The sequence below is a fragment of the Narcine bancroftii genome, chromosome 13 (assembly GCF_036971445.1).
Source record: "Narcine bancroftii isolate sNarBan1 chromosome 13, sNarBan1.hap1, whole genome shotgun sequence".
Taxonomy (NCBI): domain Eukaryota; kingdom Metazoa; phylum Chordata; class Chondrichthyes; order Torpediniformes; family Narcinidae; genus Narcine; species Narcine bancroftii.
Window position 1 is genome coordinate 54,526,522 of NC_091481.1, and position 18,483 is coordinate 54,545,004.

At 43.2% G+C, this 18,483-nt stretch overlaps 1 protein-coding gene across 11 annotated transcripts in view; it reads left to right on the top strand.

Annotated features, from left to right (window-relative positions):
* Nucleotides 1-18,483, top strand: part of LOC138748265 (trinucleotide repeat-containing gene 6B protein-like) — a 220,343-nt gene that overhangs the window by 164,515 nt on the left and 37,345 nt on the right. For 10 of the 11 annotated variants that reach the window (XM_069908126.1, XM_069908127.1, XM_069908122.1 and 7 more), the window contains 3 exons: nucleotides 3,482-3,503; nucleotides 3,830-3,868; nucleotides 16,693-17,031. In XM_069908126.1, the coding sequence (XP_069764227.1) occupies nucleotides 3,482-3,503; nucleotides 3,830-3,868; nucleotides 16,693-17,031 (400 nt within the window). The remainder of the gene's footprint in view (nucleotides 1-3,481; nucleotides 3,504-3,829; nucleotides 3,869-16,692; nucleotides 17,032-18,483) is intronic. The other variant, XM_069908123.1, reaches the window with a different exon arrangement.

Here is an 18,483-nt window from a genome sequence, read left to right on the forward strand (position 1 = left end):
AAAAATGTAAAGCTACAATCTGTCAGAAACCTCTGTTTTTGAGCTTTGTCTCTCCTCACTTCACCTGCCCATCCCATAACAAAACTAACTGTTCATTAATGACTGTTATCAAACACATGGCATCAGAGTTGGAAGAAACATGGAAGCTTTCCGTTTTACCAAGATTTGCTTTTGCCATCCATGCAACATTATCCATCATTGTAAAGTGTACAAAGCTTTTGTGTGGGGAGGGGGCAGGTGGACACGATTTGGCGCCTTAACTGTTGAATGGTCTACTATTCAAAGCTGCTGGTTAACTCTAACAACCAGCATATTTACTGGCTGATGGCAGTGAGTTTCTAAATTAATTTTGCTTGTTTTATTTTAACTTTGATTTATCATCTGTTAATTTAATCAAGGCTCATTTTAAGCAAGGGTACATTGAATCTGTTGACAAGATTTTGTATCCAATTTTATTGTTTACTGGAGCACTTTATTTAATCTCTCAATATTTGATTTCACATGATTATACATTTTGGAAACTGAAGGTAAATAATTTGATGACAGATTTAAGTATGATGAATGAAGTGAAAAAAAGCAATTAGAAGCTGCCGATTTGGCGAGTTATAACTTACTGAGATACTTTTGGGAAATAAATACAATAAAATACAATCCAGCACCTATGGAGATGGGTAGAATTTCTAGTTGCTTGAGACTTGCTCTTACAATGTCTAATTAAAACACCTACATAAAGAATAAACAGTTGAAAAGACAAAAATACTTTCCTGTACTTAGACTGAACCAACTTCACTTGCATGAATATACAAACCTTAGAGCATTTAACTTTATTTTCAGTCACATTCTTTGAAAACATTTAACCATCACTGCATCTGCAGGTTCATCCCCCTCCATGGTACCGCCCAAAAGACGAATAATAATGTTATTGATAATGAGCCCCCCCCCCCCACCAAAACAAAGTTTACAGATAAAGACTCTGAACAAGGCAACTTACTAAGCAGGGATAAAGAGAAACTTTAAAAGTGTCATCCCAATGGCGAGCAGCATTAACCAACTCTTAATCCTGGGTTACTCCATTTTATTCAAACAGCAGCTATGAAGCACTCAGCTGGCTGAATATTTGCTCCCATCTTCACCAAAGGTTTATGTGTTCTCAGAGAACATTTACTTTTATAATTTTAAACTAAACATTTTTGACCTATTTTATTTGTTTATTTATTTTTATTTTCCTTTTTTTTGCCATTTGTTTGAATTCTGGATACCAGGGGTTTTGCTGTATTTTTTAGGTTTTTATACATATATATATTAATGCAGTTTTTCAGTTGGTGTTGCAGCTCTAGCCCCAAAGTTGAGTTGTAATCCCTCACCATACATCATCTGCAAGCGTCTCCTGCAAAAAAACTTGAACATGCAATAAAATTAATGTGGACATTTTTATCACCCTGAAAGTAACAGTGGCTAAACAAATCATGTACTATTTGTATTACATGTGGCATTAGGTTTTTAAACACTCCTGAGAATTTCATTGTTTTGAATTGGCCTTGATCTTGTTGGAACTTGTGTTTTAACCCCTCCCCATCTCAAAAATGCGAAAACGCCATTTTTTTTTCATGCTGAAATTGAATGCAAGTTGGCTGTTTTCTTCAGTCTTCTTCAAGCAGATCTGTAAAGAATTAGAGGGTGTTCATTCCTCATTTAGCTTGCCTGAACCTCTTGCTAAATTCTAAAAGAATATTTGGCCATGCAGTCTGTATGATGCTCATTTTACTTCACTTACTACCTACACCCTTTTGTGATTCTCTTTATCATAAAATAAAGGACTCGAATTCAGCTGATTATGCATTGTAAATTTTAATTTTAACCTACCGTTTATGCCTTTTCACCAATCAACTTTAACATTCATTTTTCAAAATGTTTAATTTTGGGCTAACTCTGGAGAAATTTTAGTGAGGGGATAAATTGTCCGTCACAAACCTCTTGTGTTTTTCCTTTATTTGGAGAATGCATAAAACAGTAGGATTAAGCGACATTATGTAATCTTTAACCCATCTAAACAATAGTTCTCGATGTTTTGTGTTGTAAAAGTAAATGTAGTCCTTAAATATTTCATTCAGTGTTAATCCTGTGTACTTTTGGTTTCACTGAAATGTTCATTTTCGGCAAATAGCATTTGTTGTAATCTGCTCCAGATCAGTTGTTGACATTGACAATAGACATCTACGCAAGTGTTTAGTTGGACTGGTTAAGGTACAACCAAGATTTTCTTTTATGAAGGCAATTTAAATGTAAAATTTTGTTAAAAGAGACTGGCACCACGAGGTTTTTTAAAAAAAACTACTGGGTTTTGTGTTGATAAATAAGGAATCTGGAGTCTTCGGTAATTAAGTTAATAGTCGAGCATAAACTTTCATACTTTAAACAGCTTTGTAATTTTATGTTTAACCCGAATATTTTAGTCTTGAATTAATGATGATAGAACTGTGTGGGGTAATAGTCTTTTCTCTTACCTTGGAGAAAATGACTAACACAATGGAGAAATGAAATGCAATGTCCAGATTTCTTCCAGACCAAGCTCCAATAAATATAGCTTTCTATAAAGAGCTCATAATCTTTCAGTTTCCTGAAGAATTGGAGAAATCAAGGTCTGCAGCAACAAATTCTTTTGGTGGTTTTGTTTTCAATGCTGGACTTCTTGTTGAAAGAACTTTGAGTTGACAGGACTATTCAAAATTCCACTGGATCAACATAAAAATCCATGCTTTCAGCAGTAGCACTTTTCCTTCTATTTCTCCCTCTATTTTTCTCTCCAGTTGGGTAGAGCCTTCTGACTTAAAAATTCAAGTTGAACAGCTGATCCTTGGATTTAACAATGCACTAACTAGTCCAGTGATTTTCAAACTTTCTATTTCCACCCACATCCCACCTTAAGTCATCCCTATGCCATAGGTGCTCTGTGATTAGTAAGGAATTTCTTAAGGTGGCATGCGTGGAAAGAAAAAAGTTTGAAAACCGCTAGTCAAACCCATTGATATCACTGGAGTTGACCCTGCCAAAGTCTGGTATTATATTGTGTCTGAATGCCAACTTTTTAAATCAGGCTAACAGAGCACTCTATTCGATCCGTTACAGTTGACTTAAGATGTCGCTTTGTCCTATTGCACTGGTAACAAAGTATTCTAATTCTACAGCGAAAATGAATTGCTATTACTTAGGAGTTAGTACTGTAACCTGATATCTAGTAACTGCCCTCGGGAGGGGACTGTTTTGATGGTCACCACATGGTATTTTATTTATATTTGCTATTCAGCACTATTCCCCAGAGACTGGATGAAGACATGCAAAATGCTAGTAGCCCAAAACCTTGGCCTCAAAAATAAAAGGAATATTGGGAACCTGTTATTTGCTGGTGATTTTGAGACCAAATCTTGCTGGTGGTGTGGATTCATGATTGTGAAGTGACCAGTTCTTTTTTTTTGTTTTACAGGTTACAGAACAAAAAACCAAAGGTGAGAAACTTTGTTTGCAAATTGAGTTTAAAGGTGTTTTCTTAATGTATCCCTAAATATCTGCACACAGGGATGAACATTTAATTTATCAATTAATTTACTTTGAAATTTAGAATCACTGCACAACTTGTATCAACTTGATGCTGCTTGCCATTTCCTCTTTATTTCACTTATGCTTTCCAACTAAATTTGTAGATTGATTTTCTGTAATAAGTATACAAATCTAATTGAAGGTCAAAAATGTGCTTGCACCAAACATTAAAAGGTTTGGTTAGATTAGTAGGTTATAACCATTCTGAAATACAACTGTATTCATTTTTATAAAGCAAATCTGTCCAGGAACTGGATGAGGGAATCTTGCATCTGTAAGTGGAAGCCATTGCTACATCCTTCACCACTGAAGTAGTTTGGAAAAATTGCCTCTCCATTTAAAGTCTACGTGGGCTACTCTGCTCTGTTGTATCTATAATGTATCTTTAAAAATCTCACTCCAATACTACTGCAAAATTGCAAACGTCTTTCAGTTTTGATACTGTGAAGTTTTCAGGCCTCCCATTGTTTAGCAAGATTGTACTACAGGGGAAAGATGTTGCAAGATTCTCTGAAGAAAGTTTAATCTTCAATGTCCCAGTGCCTATTCTCTCCAAAATGTGTGGTGATTGGGATACATCAAGCTTCCAACCCTTCATCCACACAGCCATTCTCCATAAGTCATGCACTGATGGTGGCAGCTTTTCCACTTTGGAAGGTATCCCCTTTGTGCTTTTTTTCAGGTGAATAAATTGAAATGTTTCAGAGTGGAAACCAATCTCATTTCTTCCATTTTCTCTTTTCTCTCCTCCTTCAGACTACTAATCCACAGGTGTATACAGTGTTAATACTTAAAGCAATGTAAGCGTAGTTCTGTTCAGATCAAGAGAACTGAAATTTTCATCGTCTGATCTGTATAGTTTAATGTTTCACCATCATTACTTCTGTTTGTCAGCGTTTGAAACTGTTTGTTTAGTACCTTCTATTTGGCACTGTGGGAGCTCACAATTACTTCTGAAAATTGGAAAGGGAGGTGATCTCTAAGAACATTCCAAATCTAACAAATCACTTGGCATTTTTCTGACGATTGTTACATTGATATACAGATGCTAAATGTGATGAAAGAATTTGGCATAGTAAAGAAGCACTCATTTCCATCAGGAGGGGGAATGTAGTCCAAGGGAATGCAATCATAGCATTTGAGATAAGAGTATAAAACAATTACAGATGAAGCAATCATGCAAAATGTGAGGTGGTAATGTGGAGTGTATGGTGTTAAAATGCCATAGACGCGAAAGCATCTAAAGTTAAATACTTAATGCAAAAGTATTAAGGAGAAATATCAAAAAAAATCAAATTAAACTTTCTTTCCCAAGAACAGAAGATAATCCATTTATAGCCAAAGACCGGAGAATCTGCAATGTGACCGGAGAGTCTGCAATATGTTCTGTATACAGAGTAATACATTTGAATTTTTCTTTAGTGACCGTGGTAACTCTTTTTCACCCTGGGTTTCATGGCAGTTTGACATTTTTCATGTCTACTCCATAAAATGTCCTGCTCCAGTTTGGTGAGAGCGTGCATATTCTTCAATTAAGATTTCAATTTTGTGGCAGACCGCGCCACTTAGTTCTCAAACCGTCGTTCATAGGGTTGGGCTGTTGTGAGAGCAGGTGCCTGGCATGTGATGAGGTCGAAGCAGTGAACTCATAGCACGAGGCTGGGGCGGTTGATTTTCCTCTCTGAGTTGGCAGGTCAGCTTGCATTTTTGACCTTGGATAACAACATTTGAATTGAACTGTTGAATTATTAAACAATATTTGAACCAAATTGTTAACCAATTAAACGACTACAGTGGTTACCCTGATGATCCACAGTGGCCTCTTTAGGATTGCAAAATGATGGTAGGAGACAATTCAGGCCTACAGAACACTTTCAGTCAAACTGCCCAGCTTCTGAACATCACAACTGCAAGTATGATTTTGTAGCGTGCGTGCTACTGCGAACCGTGGAAAGAATGTCACACACCAAAGAAATTGAAGACTGATTTATTGCATTGGCAACTTGGCTTATATTCCCTCCCCACCACTGACGACAGGAGAGATGGCACGGCAGTGCCGGCCTTGGATTGGTCAGCGTTCCCACCATTGCTCGCTGCTTCCCGCCGTGGTCATTGACCCCTGCAGGATCTGCACGGTTACTGTGTTCATCGGACATCTTGTGTTCTGGTCGCGTCCTGGTTAGCGGGTCGCTACATCCCCCCCCGCCGAACCAGCGATCGGAGCACTGTCCACCACTTTCGGGGGCTGTGTGGAGACAGGGTTGGCTAATGTCCAGAAATGTTGGCTTGAGGCAGTCGATGATCTTTCTTACCACTGATATTCAGCATGTACCTCTACCCACTGTGTTTGACTGCTTTGCAGCGGTATCTGATGTGCCCCCACCTCTCCCAAACAAATAAGGTACTCACAGGTCTCTAATTTTTTATGGACATAGGTAGAGGTGTGATGGAGGGGGCTAGAATGCCCAGTTTTTCTCTCAGCTTTGTCAATGAGGCCGTAGGGTCCTCTGGGTCCTTGGCACCGACCAAGAAGTCCTCTGGTAACACCAAAGGTGCATCATATGCCATTTTGGCTGCTGAGGTGTTGAACTCTTTCGGTGCGGTGCGGATCCCCAGGAGGACATAGGGTAGCTCGTCTGCTCAGTTAGGTCCCTTGAGCTGAGCCATCAAGGCCACCTTTAGGTGCGTATGGAACCGCTCCACTAACCTGTTGACCTGTGGCGTGGAAGAGCTGGTTTCCCAGCAAGTTGGCCAGCACCCATCCAGAGTCTTGAAGTGAACTGTGTACCTCTATCGGAAGTCATATGCTCCAGGACACCAAATCTCAACACCCAGATGTTGATCAGTGCTCTGGCACAGGTCTTGGTGGTTGCGTTGGCCAGCAGGACCACTTCCTTGCCACCTCATGGAGCATTTAACCATGGTGAGGATGTATCTTGCCCTGCAGAGATCGGTAATGACCCTAATTTGTCAATGTGGATGTGGCTGAACCTACGTCATGCTGGCTCGAAAGTCTGAGGCGGGTGGGGGGGGGGGGGGGGGGGGGAGGGAGGATTGCCTTGATATGTGTCTGCACTTCGGATGTCTGGCAGAGCGTGCAGGTTCACTGACTGACCTGTTCTTGGAGGCTGTGCCAGACGAACTTACTGGCCACCATTTTAACAGAAATTCTGATGGCTGGATGTACCAGGTTGTGCACCGCATCAACGACCTGCCGTCTCCATGCTGCCTGCACGGAAGGGTGGGGTTTGCTGGTGGAGATGTCGCAGAGGAGTGTCTGGTTACCAGGGCTGATGGCGACATGTTTCAGCTTGAGCCCAGAAACTGCAATCCTGTATGCCGGGATCTCAGGGTCTTCTGCTGTTCCTTGGCTAGGTCTGTATAGTCTATTCCCTGGGACAAGACCTGGACGGACTTGATCGCGGGGTGCGATTGTGCATCAGCCACTAAATTGGTTTTCCCCACCATGTGATGGATGACCATGGTGAGTTCAGACACATACGAGAGGTGTCACTGATGCCTGTCCGACCATGGGTCTGACACTTTATGAAAGGCAAAGGTTAGTGGTTATGGTCCGCAAAGACCCTGAATTGTCTACCTTCCAAAAAATACCTGGTGCTTCCTTAGCCTTCTGGAACACTTCCAAAATTTTTATTTTTCCCCCGCCATGAGTGTAAACAGGGGGCACATTTTGCAGGCCACTGCTGGTATGAAATGGTGATTTAAAAATTAATTATACCGTCGAATTCTTCCAGCCCCTTCACAGTATGGGGCTTGGCAAAGCACCGAGCAGCCTATACCTTTTTGGGTAGGGGCTTAGCTCCGTGTCTGTTGATTACATGCCCCAGGAAGTCGATTGTATCAAGTCCGAACTGGCTCGTAGCAGGGTTTATTTTAATCCAAATTCCTTTAGCTGGGTGCACAGTTCCTTAGATTGGGCCGCTTGCTCTGTGTGATTGCGGCTAGCGATGAGAATATCATCCAAATAGATGAACGTAAATGTGAGATCCTGGCCCACCATATCCATCAGCCTCTGGAAGGTCTGGGCTGCATTTTCAGGAATTCAAAGTCCAAAAGGGGTAATGATGGAGTTTTTAGAGATGTCATCGATGCTGACCATCCTGCACGCAGGGATTGTCATTCGTTGGGGGTCTGGTTGACACGGGAGTGGAGGTCAGGGTGTTCTCCCCCAACCCCTCAGCATCCACATTCACTCCAGAAAGAAGGGGCCTCACCTGACCGCTGCCAACAGCAGCAGCATCAAGAAATGCAGGATCCGCATGATTCCGCTCAACTTCAACTCATACCATGTCAAGTGGACCTTTACCATCGCTGATGTCTCACAACCACTGCTAGGCACCGACTTCCTCTGGTTGAACTCCTTATGGGTTGATTTGAAAGGACAACGTCTTGTCAATTCTAAGACGTTCGAATCGATTGCCTTACTCCATTTCAAATGGACTGCTCCTCAGCCTAGTGACCTTCACCGACAATGAGTATGCCAGGATCCTAGCTAATTTCCCAGACGTCAGAATTCCCACAATGGCCAGCCCTAAGGATGGGGTGCAGCACCATATCCCCACCACCGGACTGCCACTCCATGTATGCACACACAGGCTGCCCCCGATAAGCCCCAACTGGCCAACAACAAGTTCTGCAGGATTGAGCAAATGAGCATAGTTTGCCGCTCAAGTAGGCCATGGGCATCCCCGCTTCATATTTTCCACAAAATGTTCAGGGACTGGAGACCCTGTGGGGACTACCACCCCTAAATGATGTCACAACAGTTGACCAGTACCCTGTCCCTTACATCCAGGACTTAACGGCAAACGTGGATGGTGCCAAGGTATTTTCTAAGATTGACCTGGTATGCGGCTACATCAGATTCTGGTCCTCTCAGATGACATCCCCAAGACAGCTCTCATCACCCCATTTGGGCTCTGAGTTCCTGCGCATGCCTTTCGGCCTCAAGAACGCTGCCTTAGCTTTCCAAAGGCTATGAACACGGTAGATCGCAGGCTCAACTTCGTGTTCATCTACCTCAACGACATCCTCCTCCCGAACCACTCTCGCCAGGAACACCACGTACAGCTCTGCCAGCCTGGCGTAGCCTGGCGATCAACCTTGCCAAGTGTCAGTTCGGCCTTACTTCCATCAACTTCCTCAGCCACCCTCCAAGGTCACGGCCGTTCCCAAGTTTCCCAAAACATCTGCTACGAAAGGTTTGTCGGCACGGTGAACCTCTCTCACCGATCCGTGCCAGCAGCCAGGATAATGCAACTACTTCTCAACGTCCTGGCCAACATGCTGAAAGAGCTCGTTTGAGACGATGCGGCCACGACAGAGCTCGACAACAAGGAAGCGCAGGCAAAGACAACAATGCTGGGACATCCACGGGCCATTGCACCGACTGCTGTCACGGTCAACGCATCTGGCACAGCTTTGGACGGAGTGCTGGCAGCCCCTCACCTTTTATCAGTCGTCAGCTGAAATTCCCGGAACAGAAATATAGCACTCTCGACTGGAAGCTCCTCACTCTCTAACTCGTTGTCCAGCATTTCCACTATTTTCTCGAGGGCAGGGATTTCATGGCTTTCACAGACCACAAACCACGCACCCTTGCCTTTGCCAAAGTGCCTGATCCTTGGTCAGTCCAACGGCAGCGCCAACTGACCTACATTTCTGAATACACGACTTCCATCCAGCACATCACATGCAAGAGTAACCAGGTGGCAGATGTGTTATCCTGTACGGCCATCAATACCATCCATGCTCTTGTCCCATGTGTCGACTACACAGACATGGCGGCCACCCAGCAAGAGGATGAAGAGGTGATCGCCTACCGCACTGCAATCTCAAACCTAAAGTTAGAGGATGTGAAATTTGGCCGACTGACACCACACACCTCTGCAATGTGTCTGCAGGACAGCCACGATAATCATTTCCACTGCCTTACAATGCCGGATCGTTAACATGGTTCACCCTTCTATTCGGGCAACAAAGGAACTTTTGGCAGCCAAAATTCATGTTGAGCAAACAGGTCAGCAACTGGGCCAGAGTGTGCATCCCCTGTCAAACCTCCAAGACTGAGTGACACATCAAGGCGCCGCTGCAGAACTTCACACTGACATTTCAACTACATTCACATCGACATTGTGGAGCCACTACCCCACCTTTCCATCGTGGGCAGATTCACGAGATGGCCAGAGGCTGTCCCATTTCCGCTCACCTTCATTGTGAACTGTGCACGTGCTCTCACCATCTGCTTTGGCTTGCTGGCAGACATCTCCGACAAAGGTGCCCAGTTCATCTCGGGACAATGGCCCAGCTGTTTGGCGCTATGCTGCACCACACAGCGGTCTACCACCCACAAGCAAACGGCATAGTGAAACATTTTCACTGGCACATGAAGGCATCCCTCAAGGCAAGACTCACGGGCTCAGACTGGGTAGACAAATTCTCGTGGGTCATGATAGGCATACCCACTTCCCCAAAGGAGGTCCTGAAAACTTCCTCGGCTGAGCTGGTGTATGGCACCCTGGTTATGGTATTGGGGGACTTCATCCTGTCAGTGAGTGGATGTTGGGAACTGTCCATGACCATGCTGATACGCCTCTGTGAGAAATTTAGCACGTTATCTTCAGTCCCAATGTCCCGACGTGGTCTCAAAAATGTACGCCCCACCTGACCGCCAGTACATTTTCCTTCACTGAGATTTCCACTGGACACCTCTGCAAAAGCCATACGAGTATGACAAAATGATGCCACAGTTTTCATCATCGACATGGACGGCAGACCTTATGCTGTCTATGGACCGTCTGAAGCGAGCGTACTTGGGCATTGACCAACCTGTGCAGGTGGTATAACTCTGTGGCAGAGGGCGTCCACCATCATGACCAAACTCGACAACCTAACTACCTCCAATACAGTGCTGGGGAGTGGGGGAGCAGGGAAGTTAGGTGGCGGATTGCACCACTTAGTTCTCAAACCATCATTTGGAGGTTCAGGCTCTTGCAAGAGCGGGTGATGAGGTCGAAGCAGCGGACTGGTAGCACGAGGCTGGGCAGTTGTTTTTCCTCTTTCTGAGTCGGCAGGGTGGCTTGCGTTTTTGATCGTGGATAATGACATTTGAACTGAACTGTTGTTATCAAACATAATGTTTGAACCGAATTGTTAAACAATTAAACTCTGTGTTTGTACAACCCACAAACTACTTTAATTTATTAATTTTGGACTCCACTTATGACTTCACTACAGTGCCGAAAGAAATCATTCCATGTTTGTCAGCGTCCAACAAAGTAATCTGTAGTTCCTACTGACACCACGCCCTTTTATTTTCCTTTACCTCTATAACGTTCTCTTTCACAAATATCAATCAATTCCCTTTTTCTAATTAACTCCAATGAGGTATAATTTACAGTAGTCAGTTACCTAACAGCATACTTTGGAGTGTGGGAAGAAACTAGTGCACCCAGCATAACCTACACTAGTCAAAGCAGGATATACAAAGACTCTTGAACTGCACATGAGCTTGGTATTAAACCAGGCTCCCTGTATCTGTGATGCAGCAGGGCTGACTGTTATGCTACCTTGAAATAGAGTGATCCGGCTGTGAGAGTACAAAAGTTCTTGAGACCAAATGTTGACTGTTGGCTGTTCGTACATTGCCTTCTATGTGTATTCTGCTTGTAGGTTTTCACTCTGGTGGTCTTTTCGTATGCTTTAGATAGAACTCTGCCCTGTATTATTAGGTGGTGGATGTATCGTATTCCTATTGTGTAATCATTTTCTCTTAGCGAGTTTTCAAGTTAAAGGCTTTAGAAGTTTTATAAATCTGTTGCTAACTAAGATAACTCAGGGTTTCTTTCTTTCCTGCCTTTTTTTGATGCAGTTGTCTGGTTCAAACTGGAGTATGTTAAAATCCCAAGTTCTCTTTCAAGTTTTAATCTAAATTTCTTTGTCTTTCTGTATCAATGTTTTGCGTTCATATCCACTTTGCTTAATGGGCAAGGCTCTGTCCATTCATTTGCCCATTGCCCATTCAGAGCCAGCTCTCCAGCGCATGACGTCCTGTTTTGCGGAAACTGCCAAAATGTTTGGCCTGGAAGTCAGCCTGAAGAAAACTGAGGTCCTCCATCAGCCAGCTCCCCACCATGACTACCAGCCCCCCCACATCTCCATCGGGCACACAGAACTCAAAACGGTCAACCAGTTTACCTACCTCGGCTGCACCATTTCATCTGATGCAAGGATCGACAACGAGATAGACAACAGACTCGCCAAGGCAAATAGCACCTTTGGAAGACTACACAAAAGAGTCTGGAAAAACAACCACCTGAAGAAACACACAAAGATCAGCGTGTACAGAGACGTTGTCATACCCACACTCCTGTTCGGCTCAGAATCATGGGTCCTCTACCGGCATTACCTACGGGTCCTAGAACGCTTCCATCAGCGCTGTCTCCACTCCATCCTCAACATTCATTGGAGTGACTTCATCACCAACATCGAAGTATTCGAGATGGCAGAGGCTGACAGCATCGAATCCACGCTGCTGAAGACCCAACTGCGCTGGGTGGGTCACTTCTCCAGAATAGAGGACCATCGCCTTCCCAAGATCGTGTTATATGGCGAGCTCTCCACTGGCCACCGAGACAGAGGTGCACCAAAGAAGAGGTACAAGGACTGCTTAAAGAAATTTCTTGGTGCCTGCCACATTGACTACCGCCAGTGGGCTGATATCGCCTCCAACCGTGCATCTTGGCGCCTCACAGTTCGGCCACGAGCAACCTCCTTTGAAGAAGACCGCAGAGCCCACCTCACTGACAAAAGACAAAGGAGGAAAACCCAACACCAAACCCCAACCAACCAATTTTCCCTTGCAACCGCTGCAACCGTGCCTGCCTGTCCCGCATCAGACTTGTCAGTCACCAACGAGCCTGCAGCAGACATGGACATACCCCTCCATAAATCTTCGTCCGCGAAGCCAAGCCAAAGAAAAAGGTAGATACTTTGCTTAAATTCTGCAAGTTAGAGCTCTGAGATAAGATGGAATCACTGGATTTTTTTTGGAAATGTCTGCAACAGAAATAGAACTAGGAAATATTTTGCTGTTTGAGGCAGTAACTGATCTGATTCCAGCTTTTTTCTATTTTGTGTCCATTTGGCTTCTTATCACTGAAAAGTTTGATTAGTTTCTCTGCATTAATGCTTGGGTGATATCAGCATTTCAGATTTAAAAGCACATTCTGAAATCTTGTGGAAGGATACGAGGAAATCTGCTCTGAAGTGATAACAGGGTTTGCAGATCAAAATCAATCTCATTTTATCTTACTGGCTGCTAATCTATTCAATTTGTGCAGATAGCTTATGGTAGGTTAGTAATTTCTGGAACTGATTTCGTATTTCCTCTTTAAACTTTAAACAATTTTGTTAGTATTTCTTGCCTTTGTCAAGTGAATTCAACAGCATTTGGAATGTTGTATAGATAGGAAGAGTTTGGAAGTATATGGACAAGATGTAAAGGTTAAAACCTTGTGTTTTTGATTCTTAGTTAATTTTGTGCCTATCCCTTTAAGAAAAATTATTGTTTTTAGTGTTACTATAGTGACTATGACATGTTGTAATATCCACGCAGACTAAGCTTGCATCTCATTCTTGGACGAACAATGAAGAGTGTGAGCTTGAGATAATTTTCTTTGAATTTGTATTTTTTTCTGTATTTCTCTTTAAATTTGAATATAGTTATATCTTTAAATGCAGTATATGCTTTGTTTATTCATCATTATGAAAATAATACAAAGTTATGCAAAATGTTTATTCGTCTTGTCAATGAATTCAAACTATATAAAGCTGCATTCTCAAAGTTTAATTTATTGGATTAATAAGATAGTAATTCGAAATATTGTCCCTCGTTTCCTTGACGTGTTTTGAAATTAGGAAATACTAGAACCTGGAAAGTGTCGTCTATATTTTGCTTCAAAGAAAATTATAATTGTGAACTTTCTTTGGAAAAAAGACTCGTAAAATTTGTTTGAAAGAACTCAACTTATTAAAAGCAAAGAGACATTTTGGCTGTAAAAAAAAAAAATGGAATATTCCAGGAGCCTCTATGAGAACATGTATTATACAGTTTAAAATTAAGCTAAAGTCTTGGAAAGCACCTGTGACCTTGGAAAGATAAGATACAGCTCTGGTTTGTAGAATCTGGCAGGAAGCCCAGAAGAATGTGCTCTTAAAAGTTATAAACATGAGATAAGGAAAGCTTGTGTGCATATTCACAGAATCAAAACAATTCAAAGAAATTCTCTTAAAAGGACCACGAAAGATACAAATTTGATTACAGGAACCAGGAGAAGACGGGCTGCAGTGTGAAGAACTGAAGATGGATAAGAAGTCCTGTCGCCCTAAAGACGTCAAGCAAACAGCTCATCTCAAAGAACTGTTTTGGTTGTGAGTTGAACCATAAAGACAGACCAACAACACTTGGCAGGAGATTGGAGCCACCCACGATAGAAGAAGCGGCTTCAATTACCAAACAGGAAGAAGACTCTGTCAAGGCACTACAGGCTTTATTAAAGGTTGGTGGAACTGGAACAGATGAATGTGCTTTGCAAAGCCCCATTGGTGCTGTACTGAGCAAAATGCAGAAGATAGAGACTCCATCAGCGGTATCTGAAAGTTCAGATGTGAACTACAAAGTTTGGTTTATTGGATTAATAAGATAGTCGTTGGAATATCGTCGCCACGTTTCCTTGAAGATGAAATGTTTTGAAATTAGGAAATACTAGATCCTGGAAATTGTCACCTTTACAAGATGCAGGCAAATGGCACAGACCCAGAATGCCAACATGGTCAGCATGGACAAGTTGGGTAGAAGGGCCTAAATTGCTTGAAGTAGTAAAAACAATATTGCAAGTTTGGTTCAAAAATAAGTGTCTTAAGCCTATAGTTGCTTAATGTTTCAGTTAATCTTTCCACAAAGTCTTAAGTATCTTGCCTATTTTAAACTGTTATTACACAGTAAGAATAACTTGAAAATTTAACGTCTCATTTAACCTTACAATGACATTTTTTGTTAGTGACTATAGTGTATACGGCAGTCAATTTACAAACAATGTCTCTAGTTAACTACAGTGAACTATCCCATATGTTTTCTCTAACTAATATACAATACTTTTCCGGATAACGGACCTGCAGCCCAGTTCAAGCAGCAGAATACTTGTATCGGCCGTCACCAATCTTGACACCTCCCCACCTCCATCGCTAATCCAGTCTAGGCTTCCAAGATCCCCACTGCCGTTGTGGAACCTGCCCAGGAACCAGAGATCCCCATTCAGATCACCGACAACCACCACCGTCATGGAACCTGCCCAGGAACCTCCTGCCCAGGAACCTCCAGCCCTGGGCCTGACTGTCCACCTGACAGAGCTCCCAATGACATGGCTGCTGACCTGAACACTGGCTCTGGCCGCTGACTCAACAGAGCTCCTGACAACACAGTTGCTAACATGAACACTGCCCCTGGTTGCTGACTCACTGAGCTCCTGACGACATGGCCGCCAACTCCAACCCCAGCTGCCGAGTCGATGGAACTCCCAACACTATGGCCACAAACCCAGACCCTGCTCACCAGAGCTCCCAACACTTCAACTGCTGACTCCAGCATTGAACCAATCCGCCTACCTGAAGGAAATCTCAACGCTGATGCCACTAACTCTCACCTGAGCCCTGGCTGCCCTCGGGCTGAAGCTTCCCAGGAGCTCAAGGTCCAGTCGGATCAGCATAATACGTGTACTGTCTTCTTTGGCTTGGCTTCGCAGACGAAGATTTATGGAGGGGTAAATCTCCACATCAGCTGCAGGCTCGTTGGTGGCTGACAAGTCCGATGCAGGACAGGCAGACACGGTTGCAGCGGAAAATTGGTGGGTTGGGTGTTGGGTTTTTCCTCCTTTGTCTTTTGTCAGTGAGGTGGGCTCTGTGGTCTTCTTCAAAGGAGGTTGCTCGTGGCCGAACTGTGAGGCGCCAAGATGCACGGTTTGAGGCGATATCAGCCCACTGGCGGTGGTCAATGGGGCAGGCACCAAGAGATTTCTTTAGGCAGTCCTTGTACCTCTTCTTTGGTGCACCTCTGTCGCGGTGGCCAGTGGAGAGCTCGCCATATAACACGATCTTGGGAAGGCGATGGTCCTCCATTCTGGAGAAGTGACCTACCCAGCGCAGTTGGATCTTCAGCAGCGTGGATTCGATGCTGTTGGCCTCTGCCATCTCGAGTACTTCGATGTTAGGGATGAAGTCGCTCCAATGAATGTTGAGGATGGAGCGGAGACAACGCTGGTGGAAGCGTTCTAAGAGCCGTAGGTGATGCCGGTAGAGGACCCATGATTCGGAGCCGAACAGGAGTGTGGGTATGACAACGGCTCTGTATACGCTAATCTTTGTGAGATTTTTCAGTTGGTTGTTTTTCCATTGGCAGTTAAAACAACAACAAAGAACAAAGGAGGGTTTTTCAAGCATGAAATAAAGTTTAGTTCTTACCTTGAGTAATTTGAGTTCTCGAGAGCTATGTTGGATTCAAAATGCCACTAACCGAGTCCCATTCGAGCGTGCGGTTAATAAAATTTAAAAAAATCCAACTTGTTTTCAACGTGTCATGTTTTGCTGCTGGAAGTATTTGCGATTAATTGGTAATTTTGGTAAAAGTGGCCTTCGGATAATCGGAAACGTTATGTCGCTGGAAAGATGAATTTGCATTCATATAGTATTTTAAAATTCCTCCAGACATCCCCAAGGCTTTTACAGACAGCAAATATGACGTGTAAATTATTGTTGTAATATTGCACAGCAGATCTTTCGTTAATGTACGAGGTATTATCTTAAATGTTGGGCTTCTCTTAATACATCGCACAATTAACCTCGTTTTCATCATTGTCAGTGGGACTCAACAGGTGTCATTTTCCTTCGTAATATTGAAAATTTAATTAGACAAGCCTTTCTATTTGGCAAAATATTAAATGGTTTTATTTATTCCTCCCCTATTAAGCTTGATTCTGTATTTCTGTATATCTGAATGGCTAATTGTTTTAAACTCTCCCCTAGTGCCCGAAGCGACGAAGCCAAGCCTAAGCCAGCCTCCAACTGCCAGCTCAGTTGGCAGTGTTCCAACACCAGCCGGCAACGGTGGTAACAATGCCAAAAGGGCGGTGGCCACCAACGGCCAGCCACAGAACGCCGCCCGCTATCTGCCCCGTGAGGTGCCTCCTCGATTTCGCCAGCAAGAGCACAAAGTGTTACTAAAACGTGGTCAGCCCCCTCCACCTTCCTGTGGACTTCTTGGAGGTGGGGCGGGGCCTCCTGGGGTGCCGGGATCAAACCCCGGTACTGCACAACCATTGACACAACCCAACGGTCCACTGCAGCACGGCACTACACCAGTGGGTAAGTGGGTGCCATTTACTTTCAACATTTTGCTGGTTTTATGGGAAAATTCAAAGCCAGTGACATCTTTGATAGAATGGTGGATGTTGGATTTGTTTTCAGATTTGTTGTTTTAACTGATTTTGCATTTGTAGTCCTGTAAAGCTTTGTTTAATTCCAGCAAATGACCACAAGGAGGTAATAAATATTTTACAAAGTCAAACACAATAGAGCCTCTGTGAGCCAATCCCAACAATATGCATTTTTCCTCAGCGTGGGATTGCTGATTTTTGCACCAACTTCTGGAAATACAGTAAAACACCTGGTATCCGACACCTTTGGTGATCTTCCACTTGCTTGAGATTGCGTGTTGTGTGATTGGCAACCTAATGGTGAGGGGCACCAAGTTTGAACTTCCTAATTTCTTACCTATTTATTTTTCGTGATTATTTTGCCAGTTACTTATTTTGCTGGTTGTTTAAATTCCAGATAACGGGGGTTTTACTCTCCTGATCAACAATAGAGAACAAACCAATACTGGGCAAGTCTTGATACTTTCTGCCTGTGCTAAAAACCAAAGTTATAGTTACTATCTCATGGTGGTGGATCCACAAAGCTGCATGCTGTTTTGAGTTTTCTCCTCTTTGGATGGGCCTCTCAGAGGTCAATTATATGGGTTCTAGGTCAACGTTGCTATTTCTCAGATCATCGCTCCTCCTTTAAACAGGCTATTTGACTTGATGGCCAACATGAAAACTTTAACAAAAGCAATGGAATAGTAATTTGGGAAGGAGGCTCAGATTGCAATTAGGAAAATAAACCAATTAAAACCAAGCAAAGAAGTGCTTTGGAAGACCCCCACGAGACATTGGGAAAGTGGTGAGCCATCCAGAGTACTGGCAAGCATTGGAGCAAACAATGTGGATGGCAACTGGCACGTTACATCCACTGGTTCTTCTTGTATTCCAGAAGTTTGTACTCCCTTGTTTCTTTCCCCAGTTAGAGCTGTGCATGGGAACAGTTGTGGAGTTTTCTATTCCAAATATCCAACCTAGGATCATATAGTCCAGTGGTTCTCAACCTTTTTTATCCACTCTCATACCACGTTAAATAATCTATTACTAACCACAGAGCACCTATGGCATCCTATGGAACATTGTCCTTTTCTGCCTCGTCCCTTACACTTTTAAAAAAAAAAGTTATGTATTTTTCTCCATTTGTCACATCTACTTGTGAAAGAGGGGGGGGGGAGTTGGTGGGAGCCGCAGTTCGGTGGTTTGTAGACCTGAATCCACCTTGATAGAAAAGTAGAGCACATCATTGTACACTGATGTCACCAGATCCAGTCTGGAATCTTTCAGTCTAATTGAACAAACTGATTATAATTCGATTTGAATATTTAAGTATTGTCCTTTGGTGAAATGATATTGAAATTTTATGATTGCTTTGTCCATATTTCCTCATTTGTCACGC